An 18938-nucleotide genomic window follows, 5' to 3' on the forward strand; every position below is an offset into this window, starting at 1 on the left:
CCGTCTCTCAGCGTTGTCCATAAGTATGAGAAGATGGCACGTTTGCTTATCCCACCAATGAGATAAGATAGGTGCTACAGCGACGTGTGCCAATCTGATATCGCTTATTTGCAGTTCCTGGTCCTCGTTGTCACTCAAATAGCTCAATTTCGGATGGCAACTCCTCTCCTTGCTGCTCCGGGGCTCAGAATCGCCGTTACTCGGCTATTGGCGTATCGTACCGCCGACGCATGATCGATGAATGTCTTTCACATGACGCTCTCAAGTTGCAGCGGTGTGTTACAACCAAAGATGTAGTACTCCAGTTCTTTATACTCGTGATTCATTCGTGCCCTTGCCGTTGTATCAACAAAATCTCAACCGCAACACTCTCCAGGCTGTCTATATCACTTCGCAGGCTCGTCTATTGACTTGTGAGTTGCAGCAATCACTGAAAGGGCTGCATTCATCGCTGAATTCCCAATCGCTGCTTGTGTAGGATTTCCTGGGGCTTCTACTCTTCGGCGATGTTAGGGGCCATACCGGCGAGGTATGCGAAAACACCGGGATGGCTTCAGAACGATGCAACCGTGTTGTTGGTGCCGGTGCACTCTTAGCGGTGCTTCACCGACAACGCAGATGTGAATCTCTGATACATACTCTATCCGGGCCAGAACTCAGCTCGTTGCGGGCGGCTTACTCTCGCTGTCTGTCCTGCGAACAACATTCCAGTCACAATTGGCGCGCTTCCCTATTGCTCGACGTTGCGCGCTCCTCGTGGGGAGCGTTCGGCGGTGCTCTGTACGCGTTCTCATGATTCGTGATGCCGAATGTTCGCCTGGCAGCCTAATTCCCCCCTTCGTTCATCACGCACAGAATGACAAGCTTTCCTTCATAGTCGAAACGTTGACCAGACATTTGATCCTCTACGATGTGACATATATGATACAGAGCCGTACGTGACGAAAATAGACGCGTCGAGAGCGATGCGCTTCTACCCGTGATCGAAGCGGCGGTTGCCCAGATTTCTTTCCCGATCTGTCCGGTTGCCTTCCTGATCCGTATTTCTGAGACCCGCGTGACGTCCGGGGGAGCCTTTGACGTTGACCGTCACTCGCTTCTGCCTCGCCGCCCCCGCGTTTTTTGGACCCTATTTTCCTCTTGGCCGTGTTTGTTTAGCGAAGTGAAACACCGCCGTCGTTCCTTGTCCTCGTCCGTTGTCGACGCTTTCGCTCATCCCCTCTCTCTCACCGTCGCTCATTGTTCTCATCACCGCTTTCTCGCTTTCTTGCGTATACAAACAGTATCACTCGTCACATAGTCCTACTACTCTAGTCCTCACCGATTCGACCGACCACAATGCGCACCTTCACCGCCGGCCTCCTCGTCGTGGCGCTTTTGGGCGCGTTCGCATCCGCGGAGAACGCGCACGAAGCGCGTGGCCACCGCCGCTCCAGGAGCCTCTCTCAGCAAAGCGCGCGTTTGACCAAGCGCTTCATCAACGCTCGCTTCACATTCTACGAGACCGGACTCGGTACGATGCTCCATCTTGTTATTTCCGTTACGAAGATGCTCATATGGCTCTTCATAGGCGCATGCGGCAAGACCAACACTGACGCTGACTTCGTACGTTGCTGCCGTTTATCCGGTCTAGCGCCGTGCTCATCCTCCTCCTAGATTGTGGCCCTCAACTCGCAGGTATGCGCTCCTCTTTCTTCGGACGCTCCTGAGCATTTCTGACCCACCCATAGCAATACGGCAGCGGGGGAAACTGCTTTGACATGATCACCATCACCGCGAACGGCAAGACTACCCAAGCCCAAATCACTGACGAGGTCTGTCGCTTCGCCCGCCGTCTGCACGCAACCTAAGCTCATTACCACTGCGCCTCCGTTTCTTTCTCACTGTCACCTCCGCAAACTCTCACCACCCGTCGCGCTCGTCGCCGCCCATGATGCTGTGCTCGTCCTCCATCCGTGATCCATAATCGCCCACGTGCGCGCATATACGCAACAGTGCCCAGGATGCCCGTACGGCGGCCTTGACCTATCCCCTGGGCTCTTTTCTTTCTTCGCGGACCAAAGCGCAGGCGTCATCTACGGCTCCTGGAACTTCGGCTCTGGCTCGGACCCGGCGCCGAGCAGCACCTCCACCACGCACTCGCCCAAGCCGACGCCGACCACGACCTCGGAGCCGCCCCCGCCAAGCACCACCTCAACCAGCGAGCCTCCCCCGCCGACCACGACCTCCAGCAAAACGCACAAGACCTCGTCCTCGTCGACCTTCACCCCCGAGACGACGACGACCTCGTCCTCGGAGGCCATTGCGAGCACCACTTCGTTGGTCGAGAGTATGCCGTCGTCCAGCGCGGAGCCGAGCCCGACCAGCAGTGCGATTGAGGCGTTGCCCACCGGTACGGATGTTGGCCAGCTCGAGCTGTTCAATGAGGCGATGATGGCGCTCGGCGGATTCCTCGTGTCTGCGGCTGGCGCTCAGCAGTGAGCAGCGACCCTGCGTGTCCCTCACTTACCCGACGGGATCTCGGTTCGGTCGGTCGCTAGATCCATCGTTGGGCGGTCGCATCGCGAAAGTACTTATTTATTGTAATCGGATACATACTCCAGTAATGCGCATATATGCACACAAAATGTTCGTCGGTTAGCTTGCATCGCGTTCAGTTATGGGCCAGGAAAAGGCTCGAACACCGGAGTGCGCCATATAGAAATCTGAAGTTGTAGACATCTATTATCATGATCGAAAATTTACCCCGATAGGCAGTAGTCTAGTAAGCGAGGTCTTGGGGGAGCAATGCACAATCCCCTTTCCTAACGTACAGGGTGCCGCTGTTCCGCATATACAGCATCTCCGCGTCGCCGACCGCTCGGCGGACCCTACGCAACTCCCGTCGTGGCAAGTGCTGAACACCTTGGAGGACGAGCTCGAATGCTGGACCGGACGCGTGAAATCGAGCCACGAGGAGGTCCAGGCAGCCCTGGTGGGGTTCCTCTCGTTCGTATTGTGGCACGGTCAGCTGTATACGTCCAAGGGCCGGGAGCGGCATGTCCGACGATGACCCGTCTGAATCCTCGCCCGTGCCGACGGTGAGGAAGGGCATGACCACGTTGCACGTTTCAAGACCTCGGAGATGGAGCTCACGTAAGTTGGGGGAACGGTGAAGGATGTGCCGAATGTGCAAAGGATTGAAGTAAGGCGGCAAGCTGAGCTCCAGGAATTCCATCGCGTCGTAGCGCATCTTGTAAAGAGCCCGGAGGGTGCGATCGGTGTCGAACCAGCCTTCGAGATGGAGCAAATATGGCCAGTCCCCGCCCGGATCCCTTTTCCGATCCGCATCGAGCCTGTTCACAGCGGTGTAGGACACGTGTAACACCAGACGATGCACGGCCGCGCCCTCTTCGCCCCCGAATATCACGTTGTCTTCCAGAAAAGCGATCAACGCAGAAGGATCGACCACGTCAAATTGGAAGGGGTTCGGTTTTAATACCAGCCAGGCCGTTCGGGCGACTTTCATATGAGCCAGCCATGTCTGAATCTGCAACCAGCGCGGGCCCGTGATCGACAAAGAAACAAGTTGCTCTAGCGCCACTACCCCGATGGGCCCGTCCGTAACGACCGGGCGCGGCGTGTCATCGCCGGAATACCGATACACGTCAATCTTGAGTTCACGGAGGACGGGCATAGACATGAGAGCTGCCGTGAGTTCCCGTGCACTAGGACAACAAGCCTTAGGCAGCTTCTCCAGCTTCAACAGCGTCAGGCCTCCAACGAGCGATTTGCAGCTAATCATGTCCCAATCGAACCGGGTGTTCGACAGTTCTAGGCTGCGTAACTGCGGGGTATATAAACCCAAGAAATTGTGCGGGACGCGCCCTCCTTCGAGATCCACGACGCAGCGGACCAGCTTTGGTGCTGAACGCGAAAGATGCACCTCGTCGCTCCGATCTTTTTCGTACCCGTGGAAGATGAGCCTCTCCGCGCGGTCCAAATTCCGTAAAGCCGTGCTTCGAGCATCCGCCGTAGGCCTGCCACATATGCTCAGAGGAGGGCTGATTCCTATATAAAGTGTCATGGACTTCGCCCTCGATAGGAAGATCTCCGTCAGCTCCCGAGAGAGACGGGGAACCTCCGTCCAGAGAATAGCGGCGCCCAACGCGACCTGTCGCCAGCGTCGACAGACTCCCACAAATGAATGGCTTTGAGGGAAAGACAGGAACCACAACTCTTCGAACACAATCATGCAGAATATAGAGGATAGGACTTCTGGTGGGAGCCTATGAACGGGGGACAAGTAGTTGCGGCGCTCGTGAAGACATCGCACTCGTTCTAGTAGGTCGCTGGTACGGCATTGCGGCCTTGTGTTGTCGAGCGATGGCTCACTTGCCGTGTGTTCTTGAAGACTCTCAAGTTGTCGCAGCAAGGTTTCGATCTCTGCGTCGATCACTTCCTGACCGTCATTGTACGGGCAGATACGTGCGACGAGCGTGGGGCCAGGTGCTTGAAAATGAAAGATGCATGAGTTATGTTATGCTGAGGCCACATGGGAACCACCCACTCATTCGTCAGTCGACTTTGGGCACGCAAAAGAGTTACCCGTTGACGTTTGCGTATACGGGCGGAAGGCAGGCGAGGTGCAAACAGTCCACAACGTGGCATCATGGGTCACATGATCGTGGCGTTGGCCAGCGCTTTCGGTCGAGTTTGAGGACTTGACTTTCAAGCTTAAGTTAATGAGGCTTCGGCTGCAAAGCTTCATCGGCTGCACTATGCAATCCTGTTGTCTGCATCTATATTGGTCTCCGGCAACACCCTTCCATCTGTTTCAGAATGCACGGACTTTACATCGACACCGGTCAATATCTAAAGGCAGTAGCTGCCGGCTCATCTCCGGTGTCGCGTTCGTGCTTCTGCCTCATGGGAACTGCATGCTCGGTGGGGAAGGTTTCATTGGGCGGTATCTTAGCCCATAAGCCTGTCTGGGACACGTCTCAGGACGCGAACGTAGCCGTGCAAGTGAGTAATAGGTGCTTCTACGCGTTCAAATGCGGACTAGCTCGTGTACACGTTTGGGATCTTGGATCCTGCAACGTTCTCGAGCTTATTTTCCAGCAGAAAGGGCACGCCGTAGCCTACACTTAGCCGCCTGCTCTACATGTCAAAATGCTGTCGAGCTACATGGTTTGCAATCGACGAACCGGCGGACCAACCTCCCCTGCCTCCTAGGGCCCTGCTACAACCCCTTAAGACCTCTCGCATCCCGCGATGTTCTCTGAACCGCCTATGTCTGACAATCCAACACGCCAATCACCGGATTCGAGCGATAGTCCTGGACCTTCGTCGCCCTTAGGAAATGCGGCGTCACCCGGCAGCGCAACTCCAGTTGTCGAAGAAACGGAGAACACGGTGCCGGGGATCACTGATGCAGAGAGTAACAGGAAACCAAGCTGTCACTGCCCGAATACCGGCCGGAATCTCATCGTGTGCATCGACGGAACGGCGAATCAATTCGGCATAAAGGCCAGAATGTTGTCACAGCCGTCGACTTCTTGGTAATAACCTGTTGCTCTTGTAGAACACGAATGTGGTAGAGCTGTACAGTCGCCTCGTTGAAGACAACAAGCAACTCGCATACTACGATAGTGGGATCGGCACCTACGTCAAGGAGCGACACTCTCTGCGCTACGTGGCACAAGTCGTCGATCATACCATTGATATGGCCATCGCATGGTAAGGAGAGTCGTGTATATCCGTGAACCATGCCCTTGACCGTATCGACGCCGTACAGGAACTTCAAAGAGATTGTTCTCAAGGCTTACGAATGGCTGGCAGAAAACTATCAGAAAGACGATCGGATATTCCTGCTCGGTACGATCTCAGCTGTACATCTTTTACCTCGTCTGAGCTGTCCGCAGGGTTCTCTCGCGGCGCTTATCAAGTTCGTGTTATCGCAGGGATGTTAGAAAAGGTACGTCCATGCTCTCAGTATCTTCTTGACAGGCAACTCAGGTGTCCCTGGAGGTTGGCCTCCTCAGGAAAGGAAACAATAGGCAGATACGTTTGTGCGTACACCACTACTCATAGAAGATTGATTAAGGCTGATTCCATCCAGCGCATACGATCTGTATGAATCTGCCACTGCACACGAGAAGAGGCGGTATGATGAGCCTGACAAGACAATGGGACAAGACGCCCAACAGAAGACCAGATCTCACGAACAGAGCAACAGTCAACAATGTACGTTCTCTTCTTTCTGTAACAGTTCAAGTATTGAACTGGTTCTCGTAGTGAACATCCATTCCCACTTCCGCCCCTTCGTGTTCTGGCTTCTGCTCCTCCTCTCTTTCACACCCTGCATCGCTTCTCTACTCCCTTACTTTCTTGTCTCTCTTCTTCCTCCATTTCTCCACTCCGCATTGACGATTCCGATCATCGCTGCAGTTCTCGATGTCCTCGAATGGATCCCCGTGATATTTGCATTCCATCTCTTGCTAAAGCGCATGAAGCGGGGATTTCTGGGGGCTGCCGCCTCCGCCGGTAATGCATCCGCCAGCTCTCCTCATGAGGAGGAGCGCAGTGCAAGTGCAGGCCGCGCCATACGGGACGAATCCCCGAAAGAACGGGAACCAGAGGCTCCTTCGCCCGAAGACCTGTGCAAACACTTCAAGTCGACCTTGTCGCGCGAAAACGTGAAGGTTCACTTTGTCGGTGCATGGTGGGTCACGCCTTCCGTGCGCGCGGCGACGCTTGTTAAGTGCGGTATTCCTAGGGATACTGTATCATCCGTCGGCGTTGCTAGAGGTCCTACGCTACCCGAAACCACCACCGGGATGTCGCACGTCTGTGTATTCAGACATGCGCTGGCACTCGACGAACTGCGGGTCAAGTTTCTGCCCGAGTACGCTAACGGAGGAGCTGGACCGAAGGAAAGCAAGGGCAACGTCAAAGAGGTATGGTTCGCAGGCTCTCACTCAGATATGTAAGCAAAATACATCGTACGAACGGAATCTTCCGATGGACGCTAACAGAAACCGTCGCAGCGGGGGAGGGAACTTACCGAATCTTGAGAGCGACCGTTTCGGACCAGCGCTTCGCTGGATGACGTCCGAAGCCACGCTATGGGGGCTTCGGATGAAAGCCGATAGGGGCAAGTGGTACCCGTCACAACTGACCAAGTCTATGAACTGGTTCTGGTGGTTCCTGGCTTCCCTGCCGATCAAGCGACTATCGTACGAAGACGCGGAGAGCACAAAGAGATGGCAAGTTCGCCCTTTGGCTTCCGATATCGTAAATTTCCACTCATGCCACGCAGGCCGCCTCATCTCGCGGCACCTCGGCAGGTGATGGAGGATCAGCTCATACACGAGTCTGTCTCCGACGTCGGGGAGACCTACACACCTCGGGCTCGGCTCCCACCTACCTACCCGGTAGGCTGGAATTTTGACGAGCTGAAGTTCAAAGGGAGGATAGAAGAAGACACCTACGTCTCCGCCCGTGCAATCATCGGCGCTCTTAAAGAAAGTGGCACTCTTACCGAGAGGCAAATACAGCGGCTGGCGGATCTGCCTTCGTCAGGTAAGTGATTGTTTTCTTCTAGTTTAAAAACAATAATAAAGGAATCGGTCAGATCATGGACGACAGCTCATTATCGACTACCCAAACTCCTGTACAGTATTGCTCGCCGCGCTTGAACGAGAATACGGACGCGAAGATAGAGAAATGCAAACAAACCTGCTCACAAGCGTTGCGATGGCAATGACAGCGTTTCACTTGGTGCCTCATGCACAGACGCGCGCAGTATCCAAGCTACGGCGTATAGTAGACATGATTGAACGAAATACCCCCGAGAAAATGTCCGCTGCAAATCATCTCCTGAAGGTGTTCCGTGACAGTAAGAGAGTTTCGCCACTCCGTGGATAGCATAGCATCCTCACGGGCTTGCAGGACAGGTCATCGCTATGGAAGGGCACGAGGATCATGTGATGTCCGTTGCGTTCTCTTCGGATGGCTCGCAAATCGCGTCGGGCTCTCGGGATAACACGATCCGGATTTGGAACGCGGACACCGGAAAGGAAATCCGCGAGCCTTTACGGGGGCACACTAATGGGGTCAACTCCGTGTCATTTTCCCCCGATGGAAAGCGCCTTGCCTCGGCCTCATGGGACAAAACCGTGCGACTGTGGGACGTGCAGACAGGGCAGCCGATCGGGCAGCCGCTCGAAGGGCATACGTGGCTGGTTACGTGTGTCGCATTCTCACCCGATGGCGACCGCATCGTCTCGGGCGCATGGGACAAGACACTCCGACTCTGGGACGCGCAGACGGGACAGGCCATCGGCAAGCCTTTACGGGGTCACTCTGACTGGGTTTGGAGTGTCGCATTTTCACCGGATGGGAGGCACGTCGCCTCTGGATCCGAAGACAGCACGATTCGACTCTGGGACGCCGAGACAGGCCAGCCAGTCGGGGACCCGCTGCGAGGCCACGATAGCTACGTTTTCTCGGTCGCATATTCCCCCGATGGCGCGCGCATCGTCTCGGGGTCCAGTGACAACACGATCCGGATCTGGGACGCTCAGACGAGACGGACTGTGCTGGGGCCATTGCATGGGCACGGAAAAGGCGTCCCATCCGTGGCATTCTCGCCGGATGGCAAGCACATCATCTCGGGCTCCGCCGACGGCACGATACGGATATGGGACGCGCAGACGGGACACACCGCGGCGGGGCCTTGGGAAGCTCACGGTGGGGTCATCTCCGTTGCGTTCTCGCCCGACGGAAAGCGCGTCGTCTCGGGCGGCGTCGACAACAGGGTGAAAATATGGGACACGGAGATCGGTTGGGCTGGTTTGGGATGTCAGAATGGGATTGTTTGCTAGGTGCGTATTCCGCGCTGGCTCCGTACGGACCTACCTGACGGGCCGATGGCGACGGACAGCGTCGAATAATGGACTAGATGTATGCGCATGAAGTCGTGATCATCCACGATCCGACATCCCTCCAGTCACCGTACCACCTTGGACATTCCCCGAAGTTTGGATGGCGCCGCGAAGGCCTTTGGCCCGTATCGGCTGCTGTGGGCCTCTTCCAAGTTGTACATAGACGCAACACGTCGCGTAGGCCGTTTGTTTTCCCTTGGTTTACCGATGCGCGTTCGTTGAAGCGATAACCTTATGTATCACACATCGTGCAAGTAGCGGTCGCCCCAGAGTCGACAGTGTATTATTCTTTGAATTGGACATGATGGGGAAGTACAAATATGACTGGCGGTTAACCGGGGTGCCGAGGAAAGAACGCCCCCGCACAGCCGTGTTTCTCATATCCATCGAGCAAAGGTACGTCCAACGAGTTGCAGCGCGGTCCTGAGGAGAGCAATATCAATGGTGAACACTAGCGCACGACGTCAATGTAAGCTCACCTCATGCATATCGTCTTCGATCCCACCCCCATCTTGCGATCAGAGTGCTCCCATCGCGAGGATCTCTGTATTTCAAAGCGTCTTCGACGTGCGCATCTCTGATGTTCATCGTCCATCCGCCCTCCTCCCAGCTACCTCGCCCCGTTCTACTCCATCTCGCACGTTCAACACCCGGAAGGTGGTCGCGACGGCGCACTGCGTGCACAGATTGGGGATGAGCTGCGGCCAAGTAGGTGCCATTGCGATCGATAGTCCGCGCAGGGGAGCAAAGTCAGACGCACAGCGTTGCCCGTCAGAGCCTCGGAGGACCGACGGTGCCGCATCGCCGTTGAATCGATGTTGACTGGCACATGCACATGGTGACGGCCTTGTTCAATTCGTGTTTTCATGCCCTTGGACATGATGAGGGCATTTTCTGACACGGATACGTTTCAGCGTGACTAGTGTAGCACGGCTTGAGCTCTGGTGGGGTCGCAACATGCTACGCATGAGCATCCACACAGATACCGGACATTGGGCGAGACCGTACCAGTGTTGAGTACGCGGAGGTATCATGAGTGTAACCGGCCATACGGTGCCTCCTCTGCATCTCGGGTTTGAAATCCCGTCGTCGTTCATGAGATGCGGGGAATCGTGGCACTGGCGCATATGTGAGATCGCGCTCGAAGCGTCGAAGATGTATTGCAACGCACCTCGGGCACGCATGTCCGAACCAAAAGCGACGACGCGCTCATGAGGTGCTATGCAGTGTTCGCCAACGACTTCGAATTAGGAGCGCTACCGGATGCCGGCAACACTTCTTGAGCTGCTACTCGACTCATTCACCGCGACTGTGGATGAGGTCGGAAGACGATGCAGACATCGGGGGCGCTCACATACGTTGGATAGCCCAGACGAGTATCTCTCGTGGTTCATCCGTCATGATAGAACTTCCAGGCAGCAGGAACATCAGCAGATGGGTTCGTACAAAGCGAGAGAGATGTGTCGTCGTCGGAGTCTTGACAGGGTTTGATGCATGACCTCCAGCGAATCAGACACTGGGGTTGCGAGGAGTCGGGCAGGCCCGACGCGGACGGAGTACTTGGTTGGCCTTGAGCGGCAAACGACTTGGGCATACGTGGGCGCGGACAAGTGACCTACGCCTCACCGGGCATCGGCAGTGATGCGGATACAGGGCCCGCGTTGAGACGTTAAGCGCAGTGGGACGGTGGGGAGACATGGAGTGGCCATAGACGAAGAGGGAGATGACGATGACGTCGGGATCGTGTTTGGGTGGTAGCTCGCATGACACTTTTTTTTGACGTTGATGCGACGCGACGTGCGGGTTTCCCAGCTACCACCCAAACGTCTGCTCGAGACTAGAGCGCACCGTAAGTACGCATGCAGAGATCCGAGGGCGACGTTGCTGCTCCGATCCGCTGCAACGCCGGCATCTCCCGGCCCACACTTGCTCACCTCGACGAGATCGTTGCGCTCTCAGCGCTTTTCTTTCATACAATCTCCGTCTAGCAGCTCTGTAGTCGGTTCTCTCGTGAACATACGTGTCCTCCTGATGTCTCGCTAGGCCTGTCTTCACGAAGTCGCACCATCGGGGTCCCAAAGTGAGCGGCCAGTGCCCTGCATCCCATGGCCGCCCGCGAGGCTTTCGGCGCGCTTCAGTAAGGGAATCGTGGATTCCTCGAAACCTGAGTGTTGAACGTTGAACTTACCGGCCGCTTACCTGGGTCAACTTTTGTTTATTTGCTTCTCCTCTTTCTGCCCTTTGGTTGCGTGTTGAAGTTACAGGCTCAGACACCACTCACCATGCTCGGGACCCTTCCTCAAATACCTAGCTGGTTCGACTACCCCGGGTATAGCGCGGTGACGCTCACCTACGATGACCGAAACCGGAGCTCCAGCAGAATGAACTTTGCGACAGCTTTCGACGAGGCGCCATTGAACACGGTACTTCAAAAGCCAGGGCTCCCGTATCTGCGACGATGGACGCGCACGTCGTGTATAACAAGAGTAGACCGTGCCCGATGGACGCGCTACAACGGGCTTCAGGGAAGAAAGGTCATGAATGAACCATTAGGTACGCCCGCCGGTTTCTGTCGCAGTACCGACTTCGACGACCTGCTGACGCGTTCTCCTTCCTCGTAGCCCCCGCCATCACCAGGAGGCGGTTCTCACGAAGATCAGCCAACTCGAGCGGGTGTGGCCATCTCATCTTCTGTCGTCTGCGGGATCATGGCTGCAGCCAATCATTGCACATGGAGACAGTAATTCACACACACAACGCATGTCCTCATATTGGTACGCCGCATTTCTACGCATGAACGGATAACAAAAAGGTGTTAAAACGAGCGACAACGGTCTGACTACACAACATTATCCTGCAATGCTGTTGGATGAATACATTGGACGGCGTTATCGGCCGCTAACCCGTCATCTGCCGCATCCTAGCGGAAAGGGTTGTTTCTTCCCGACGTGACGTGCACGCTTGGTGGGTACTGTGGCTGGACAGCCTGACCCATTCTCTCGGCCCCGTTCCATCCCGTCCAGCGAGCGCCAGCCGGACTATCGACCAGGGTCGACGTCGTTGATGCAGTGTCTTGTCTATAGGCGGAAGGACGGCCTGCAGGGGACGTCTGCTGGCGAGGCTTGCGCCCGCTTCCGTCGCCGTTATCGGAATCAAGACACGCGGAAGACTGGATCGACGGCGGGGGGTCTTGCAGGCGAATGTAATGGCGCCTGTCAGGTGAATCCGCCGTGAGACTCGAATCGCTGTCCCATCGCGACGAGCCATCATGAGAGGTGGCAGACTGCTGAATGGGAGAAGGAATAGACCCCTGAGTCGATGTCCCCAGACGACCCAGCGGGTGGAATCCTGGCGCGCTTGTCGAGAGATCAGCTCTGTTGTCGCCGGTCCAGACCCCCAGGTGTCGGTGTTGATATCTTTTCTTACAAGCGGAGAGCCCAGTGACGGCTTGTTATCAAAAACGGACGTGTGGGGTTTTATGTCCCATTAGTAAAAATCAAGTGCTCCTCTCGGAGTGTGGACGTACCGACGATCATTGTAATCAAACCGGCCCCGTAAACGAACCGAGTCATGGCGCAGTGACGATCCAGTCCAATCGCTGCGTAATCTTGACAGAGCGGACTATTACGGACGCTGGTGGGGTTGGAGTCGTCACTTTTGCCGGACCCGTTTACGGCCAGCAGCGTTACGGAGGAGGCTGATGGAAGGATGATAGCCGCTGGTCAGCTACTGGTGTTTCCAAGCGATGGAAGGGCGTACTCCCGGTAGCAGCAGCAAGGCATCCAAGCGCCCAATAGTTCAAGGAGGCAGTCGTTCCTAGGTACGCACACCGGAAAAAGTGTCGCAAGCGGTTCCCGCTTCGGCGCCAAGCGCCGACAAGACCGTGTACGAAGGCCCAGATGATGCTAGAAAGTGCTCAATTTTCGCGCATGGATCAACGCATTTGAAGACGTACTGGCCGAGCAATACGGCGATGTTTGGAAGGACCAAGCAGAAGAAGGCAGCCTTCTCACCGCCTGCATGCGAGTGTGGTCGATTAAGGTTAGGAACGATCAATAATGAGATAGCGGCGGGAAGACTAACGTATGTCTCGTTCTTTCAGTCTTGGATCGGCATTGAAAACCAGTTTCGACAGCCACATCGCCATAACGGCACTGATAGAGAGTGTCCACACTGGAGGCGCGGAGTCATTAGGCGTTGCTCCGTAGCAGATGGGAGCGGAACAAACGGTAAATCAGAGACATGAAAAGCACGAAATCAGTCCTGTGCCAGTTAGCAATGGCCATAACGTTGATATTGATGTTTGAAGCCTAAAAGATGGGATATAACAATATAACAGGTGCGATCGCTGAGGAGGGTTAAGCCGTAGAGATTCGCATCAACCGATGCAACTTCTTATACGCCGTTCCCTGTGGACCTCGTCAGGAGGCAAGAGCGAGTGCCGGCCACCGTGACAATGCGCATGCTGTCTTGCAATGGAGCCACCGCCAATTATGGTCACAAAGGAATGCAATGGCACCTGTTATCCACACTACTTGCACGATACTGAGTTCTGAAATGAAGACTGGCGATCGAGTGTAAGCTCTTGCTTCGGCCCCAAAAAAGGTAAGGCGTACGGTAAGTTGGCGAGTTGTATGTCTTGCATGGCCATGCGCGACAAGACATAGTCGGTCGTTTCGGGACAGGGAAGCGAGGGAAATGGAAAGGATTCAGGGGAGTGACGAGATCGCCAATTGATACAACGTATATATGAATCCGTCGGGAACACAGCCCAAACCATGCCGCAAAGTAAGTTACCGTGTTCTTGCTTCCTTGCACCATCCAAATATGGCCTCGCGATTATAGGGGAGAGATCAACATTAATATGGAACCGGAAGGGAACTGCTTCTCGACTGAGCCGCATATCACAAAAGCCTTGCCTATGAACGAACAGTACAATCCGCTTGTTGCACTCTGGACAAACACAGCCCATCCTTTGGCTTGCGATCGCCCCAATCTGGACGGATTCCCCTACGGGCTCCACATGAGGGAAATGTTAATACAGACGGCATGCGTGTTATGGTCATGCTCTCAGATTTCCAGCAGCGTTCATGATGTATTGAACGTTCATCGCTGCTGAATCCGAAGCCTATCAACATCAGCACCTTCGAGTGCGATAGGCAGGGTACACACACACGATTGACAATACGCGACATCTATGCAGTTGTTATGCCGGAGGCGCCAGGATAACCACCTTAACCCTCGTGATGGATTGTGCACACTTCTGTTAACGGGGCTCGATATTCGGTACGTCGCAATGACCAACCTAAACCCGGCAGCAAGATTGGGATATTAAGGTTACTTCCTGGCCCCACAGTCAACTCCCCTCCGTCAGCTGGTCGCGTATCTTGCGCGATCAAATTTGCGTCTTCACGATGCCTGCTTATAGTTGTGAGTCGGCTGTCCATGCCTTAGTGTTGTTATCAAGGCTAGGTATAGGTAAAGTACCCGACGTGTGAACAAGCAACAGCGAGCCAGTAGCAGATTACGCTATCGAGAGTGCAATGATATCAGACCCAGGTATCAAAACAATGTTGCCTGCCCGTACTTGCCGACCGGGATGCCGATCGGGAAGGCGTCAGGTTCACGGCTGCAAACTCCAGCTGGACAACTGCTTGCCAATCCGAACGCAAATCTTTTCCACGTCCACCTGGGCAACTTTCGCAAGTCGCGACGCATAGGCTTCGTTCAAGGCCGGAATCAAGGAGGGCGGTAAATGCGGGATTGTCGGAAACGTCGCCTCTTGCTGAGTTTCCCCAGCCTCGGATTCTGGAGGAGGATAGTGTTCATCCGTATGCGCGTCGCCCTTTGGTATGGCTCCGTGGTTGGTGCCATTCGACTTCGGGGGACGTGCTCTGGGCGAAGAGGTGGGCGATTGACATGGATCAGGTTTAGCGGGGACAGGCTCATGGGTGGTGATTATGGAGGAAGTTTTCGCGCCATCGAGGAGCGCCCACGCGATCGAAATATGGTATCGTGGTTGATCGTAGAAGGTACTTTGACGCAGAGCACTGATTGCTGGACTGAGCACTGAGGTGAGGGCCTTCAACTGGGTGGAATGAGACCAGTAAATATTCCGAATGCGGCGGTGACGAGCATATAGAGCACGTACGTTATCCCATCCCGCACCAACTTCTGCAACTACGAACGTCCGGGTCGCTTCGTCGTTCTGGAGTTCGTCGAATTTTGCAAAGGAAGCGTGAAATCTGTATCGTCAGGATCAGGCGGCGGTTTGGAATACCTGGCACGGCGTGCTCACTTCCTGTGCGAGTGTGCGAGACTCTTCACCGCGCACTTGAGCTCCTCTCTCTGATGCGCACGCAAGTAGATAGGGCGCGTGAGCGAAACATGCAGCTCGAGTTCGTCGCCTCCAGACGAGGCTGCATCGCTCTCACTGCTCAGACGGTCAATGGGATGCAGTATCGGCACCGCAGTCTTCGCGTCCTTGATCGCTGCCTTCAAGACTTTTGCGAGGCCTGACTTAACAGGGATGAAGATCGGGACGTAGACATACGCGCAGAATTGGCCCTCGACAAATGGCACGGTCCGCTTGCGACCTTGGTGGAGAGACGGGTCGTCCTTTGGCTCGCTCGGGTCCACAAAAGGCGTCAACTTTCTGTGCCTCCCGCTGTGAGGATGACCGTGATGGGCGGAGCAATGACATGTTATCGCACCTTTTCTTCGCGGCTGGCGGCTTCCCGTCCTCACGTCGGCCTGACCCTGCGTCCTCGCTTTCCGAGTCACTTTCGTAGTCCACCAGCTTAGATTTCATTCATAACCGTCCTTCACGTAGATATATTGCAGCAACTGCTGCTGTCGACGAGTGCCACAACAACGAAGTACAAAAGAAAACAGTGAAGACCGAAACGCGCTACTGCCACCGAAACATCTTGCCTTCACGCCGCCTTCTGCCCTCTTGTCATCGCGCCGAGCGCGCTTCATGGTCCTCCTCTAGTCCTTTCTCCCAACAAATAGCTTCTTGACCTCATCTGCATTCAACGACTTGCCTCCTGTAACGATAACGACTTTACACCCACCCTGCGCCGCCCAGGATGTCCGCGCCAGCCGTCAAATCGACCCCGCTCGTCGCGCCGGGGCACACGCGCCCCGTTACCCACCTCTCCTTCTCCCCGATCCTCGATGACGGCACGTACTTGCTCATCTCGAGCTGCAAGGATGGCAACCCTATGCTCCGCGAATGGACCGGCGACTGGATCGGCACCTTCCTCGGTCACAAGGGCGCCGTCTGGTGCACCAAGCTCTCGCCCGACTCGTCCAGAGCCGTCTCCGCTAGCGCTGACTTCACTGCGTGAGTGGCCAGATTCGCGTTCGGTGACCTGAGCGTGCGCTGACGGCTACTCTCTTTCCTTCCCTCGTGCTATATATGGCCGCGCGCTTGATGATCGCCGCCGATTCCATCTCACCTCACCTCGTTGTCATGCTCAATCGGAATCGCCGCCGAGCAGCAAAGTGTGGGATACGTACTCGGGCGAGGTTCTGCATTCCTTCCCGCACAACCACATTGTGCGCACGGTCGCGATCTCGCCCTCGGCGACGCACGTCCTCACGGGAGGGCAGGAGAAGCTCGTCCGCATATTCGACCTCTCGCGGCCAGACGGTCAGCCGGATGTGCTCCTTACGGACGGCGCGACCACCTCGCACGATGGCACTGTCAAGAGCGTCGTCTGGGTCGGCGAACACACCGGCGTGAGTGCCGGCGAAGACGGGCAGATCAAGTACGTTTCCTCAACTTTCTCTTCCATCATTACCTCCCTCTTGACAAGATTCTGACAAGATCCTTGTTTCTTCCGCAGATGGTGGGATCTACGAACGCGCCAGCTCACGACTTCGCTTTCGTTCCCGGGGCCGATCACTTCGATGGAGCTTTCGCCGCAGACGAACCTGTTGGTGGTTACCTCTGGCAAGACGGTCGCGTTCATCCCCGCGCTCCCGACCGGTGGGAGCACGCACACGCTCACGCTGCCGTACGCCCCGTCGAGCGCGTCGATCCACCCGACGCTCAAGGACCGATTCGTGACCGGCTCGACGACGGACGAGTGGGTGCGGGTGCACGGCATGGACGGTGAGGAGCGCGAGGTGCTGAAGGGTCACCATGGTCCTGTGCACTGCGTCGAGTTCAGCCCGGATGGCGAGATGTTCGCGAGCGGGAGTGGTGCGTGGCTTTTCATTCCGTTCGCTACCGCCATCGACGCTGACGTATGTTGTCCGACTTCTATCTGCATCCTCCATCGTTATGGCATGATACGCTCAGAGGACGGTGAGTCATGCTCCACTCCATCCTAGCCGTCTTAGCGTCTGATGACATCGATAGGCACCATCCGATTGTGGCAGACGAACCCGGGGAAGAGCTACGGGCTTTGGATCGGCCAGAGTAACGGCTCATAGACCCTCGACTCTCCTCGACTTTCCTCGCTGTCGTTGCATCTCATGATAATAAACAACCGGCATGTGTATCGTACGTCGCGTCTGGGTCACCTCCGCCCGGTCATGCTTTCGTTAAGCTTTCAGCAACACGCACTAAGTACTTTCCAGTAAATCCATCTTTTTGTAACCACCCGCGTGACACATATGCAAAGGATATAGATATCGTCGAATCTAGTCGCAGTCTACGAAAGGAACGTGGCATGTTATTTGGGCACGGGAAGACGATATCCACCGCTATCGCGTGCGCGTTCGCGTTGTGCAGTGCCACTTCGAGGTCGGATCTTCTGTGCGGCTTCTTCCTTCAGTCCGTCTTGCTTCTTTCTATCAAAGCTTCGCCGGTCCACTTCGCGCATTCAAGAGCGTTATAATTTGCGGCCCGGAGAATTATAGCGAAGGAAACGCGGTGCCGAGAATGTCCGAAACCGCATGCGACGACCCACGAGCCAGGAGCCTGTTGAGGCTTTGACAAGCGCCCTCTCCACTCCTACACACGACGCGATGGAGAAGAGATTGCTCGCCATTCTGTTCGATCGATCAGGGCTTCCTGGCCAGCAGGTGGGTACATGCCTACCTTCTTCCTAGTACCTCTCGATTCCGCCGAGTCTGCAACCGGGCGACTTCGTTGACAACGCTCGCTCCACGATATAACATCGCTGTCTCAATATGCACGCATGATAGCAAGCCTATACGCGATTTCCAGCGTCTCGCTCGTCATTGCACCACCCCTGCGAGCGAACGCGATAAGTTTCATCGGTTTCGGATTCTTCGGCTCGTCCCAGCGCAACTCACGATGGCTCGTCGGTAGTACCGGCGGTACGTACACATGAACCTGGCTGGGAGCGGACCGGACGGGATAGGTTGGCCGGATACACAGGCATCAGAGCCAAGGCATGGCCGCCTGTCGAAGGCGGAAGGCCAATCCGTGTCCGTAAAGCGGCCGGTCGCGTGCACGCCAACACTGCGGCGATGTCCGTCGGCAAAAACGGACTTTAGGTTCTGGTGCTCTTGAGCTGAATAATTTTAGGCTCAGAGAAGCTCCGACGACAAGGTCGTTGGGTGTATGCAGCAAACCTTGGTGCGTGGGGGCCTGAATTAACTCCAAGGGGCCCTGCGTAGCGTGCATGAACGCCAAATTGGCGGGCGTAATGGCATCGATGGCTAGGTTGTACTCTTGATCCATGTTTCTCTGTCCATTTGAAAGCGAGGACGAGTTGGAACCTGGTCGGAGTTGGAGGCGATCGCCGGATCCAGGGCGGATGAGCGTTCAGGATATGTACTTCGGGGGGACCGTGCCAACGCTGCGTAGAATGACGTCCGGTGCGGGACATCGTGCAGTATCCAGGACTTTACTCGTCTTGTCGTCGGGTAACCTCAGCAGAAGTGGCTACTTACTGGACGAATAAGGACTATTATAAGTTATCGTTTTCGCAAGTGCGCTTGCGGTCCATCCTCCTCCACTCGAACTTGCGAGATTGACGCCCCGACCGTGGGGAGTTCGAGCCCCGCGAAGCTTTGTCAGCGACG

General features: G+C 55.6%; 7 protein-coding genes across 7 annotated transcripts; 3 read left to right on the top strand and 4 right to left on the bottom strand.

Annotated features, from left to right (window-relative positions):
* Positions 1 to 1164: 1164 nt before the first annotated feature.
* On the top strand, positions 1165 to 2611 carry PUNSTDRAFT_109272 (uncharacterized protein). Its single transcript, XM_007389086.1, has 5 exons — positions 1165 to 1513; positions 1571 to 1605; positions 1657 to 1677; positions 1731 to 1814; positions 1996 to 2611. Exons 1-5 carry the CDS (start codon positions 1339 to 1341, stop codon positions 2479 to 2481), a joined length of 801 nt encoding a protein of 266 aa, XP_007389148.1. The 5' UTR covers positions 1165 to 1338; the 3' UTR covers positions 2482 to 2611.
* Positions 2612 to 2761: 150 nt separating this feature from the next.
* On the bottom strand, positions 2762 to 4066 carry PUNSTDRAFT_139376 (uncharacterized protein; the record flags this gene model as incomplete). The annotated part of the gene is made up of 1 exon (XM_007389087.1): positions 2762 to 4066. The coding sequence occupies one exon, from the start codon at positions 4064 to 4066 to the stop codon at positions 2762 to 2764; it is 1305 nt and encodes a 434-aa protein (XP_007389149.1).
* A 1617-nt stretch (positions 4067 to 5683) lies between these two features.
* PUNSTDRAFT_77829 (WD40 repeat-like protein) lies at positions 5684 to 8870 on the top strand (the record flags this gene model as incomplete). The annotated part of the gene is made up of 10 exons (XM_007389088.1): positions 5684 to 5721; positions 5780 to 5859; positions 5907 to 5959; positions 6013 to 6057; positions 6558 to 6706; positions 6761 to 6970; positions 7032 to 7278; positions 7347 to 7570; positions 7608 to 7890; positions 8064 to 8870. Coding segments are annotated over 10 exons (2136 nt in total), but the record flags the coding sequence as incomplete, so codon positions are not given.
* Positions 8871 to 9201: 331 nt separating this feature from the next.
* PUNSTDRAFT_56114 (uncharacterized protein) lies at positions 9202 to 10887 on the bottom strand. The gene is made up of 5 exons (XM_007389089.1): positions 10289 to 10887; positions 10102 to 10239; positions 9939 to 10048; positions 9410 to 9871; positions 9202 to 9353 (listed from the first exon to the last, which is right to left on the bottom strand). Exon 1 carries the CDS (start codon positions 10522 to 10524, stop codon positions 10321 to 10323), a length of 204 nt encoding a protein of 67 aa, XP_007389151.1. The 5' UTR covers positions 10525 to 10887; the 3' UTR covers positions 9202 to 9353; positions 9410 to 9871; positions 9939 to 10048; positions 10102 to 10239; positions 10289 to 10320.
* A 963-nt stretch (positions 10888 to 11850) lies between these two features.
* On the bottom strand, positions 11851 to 13216 carry PUNSTDRAFT_139378 (uncharacterized protein; the record flags this gene model as incomplete). Its single annotated transcript, XM_007389090.1, has 6 exons — positions 11851 to 12278; positions 12457 to 12627; positions 12690 to 12835; positions 12886 to 12946; positions 13014 to 13103; positions 13159 to 13216. 6 exons carry the CDS (start codon positions 13214 to 13216, stop codon positions 11851 to 11853), a joined length of 954 nt encoding a protein of 317 aa, XP_007389152.1.
* Positions 13217 to 14553: 1337 nt separating this feature from the next.
* On the bottom strand, positions 14554 to 15741 carry PUNSTDRAFT_139379 (uncharacterized protein; the record flags this gene model as incomplete). The annotated part of the gene is made up of 4 exons (XM_007389091.1): positions 14554 to 15018; positions 15082 to 15175; positions 15229 to 15585; positions 15644 to 15741. 4 exons carry the CDS (start codon positions 15739 to 15741, stop codon positions 14554 to 14556), a joined length of 1014 nt encoding a protein of 337 aa, XP_007389153.1.
* Positions 15742 to 16021: 280 nt separating this feature from the next.
* Positions 16022 to 17375, top strand: PUNSTDRAFT_139380 (WD40 repeat-like protein; the record flags this gene model as incomplete). Its single annotated transcript, XM_007389092.1, has 4 exons — positions 16022 to 16278; positions 16436 to 16705; positions 16784 to 17247; positions 17302 to 17375. 4 exons carry the CDS (start codon positions 16022 to 16024, stop codon positions 17373 to 17375), a joined length of 1065 nt encoding a protein of 354 aa, XP_007389154.1.
* Between the last annotated feature and the right edge of the window lie 1563 nt (positions 17376 to 18938).

This window comes from Punctularia strigosozonata (assembly GCF_000264995.1).
Source record: "Punctularia strigosozonata HHB-11173 SS5 unplaced genomic scaffold PUNSTscaffold_23, whole genome shotgun sequence".
NCBI lineage: Eukaryota > Fungi > Basidiomycota > Agaricomycetes > Corticiales > Punctulariaceae > Punctularia > Punctularia strigosozonata.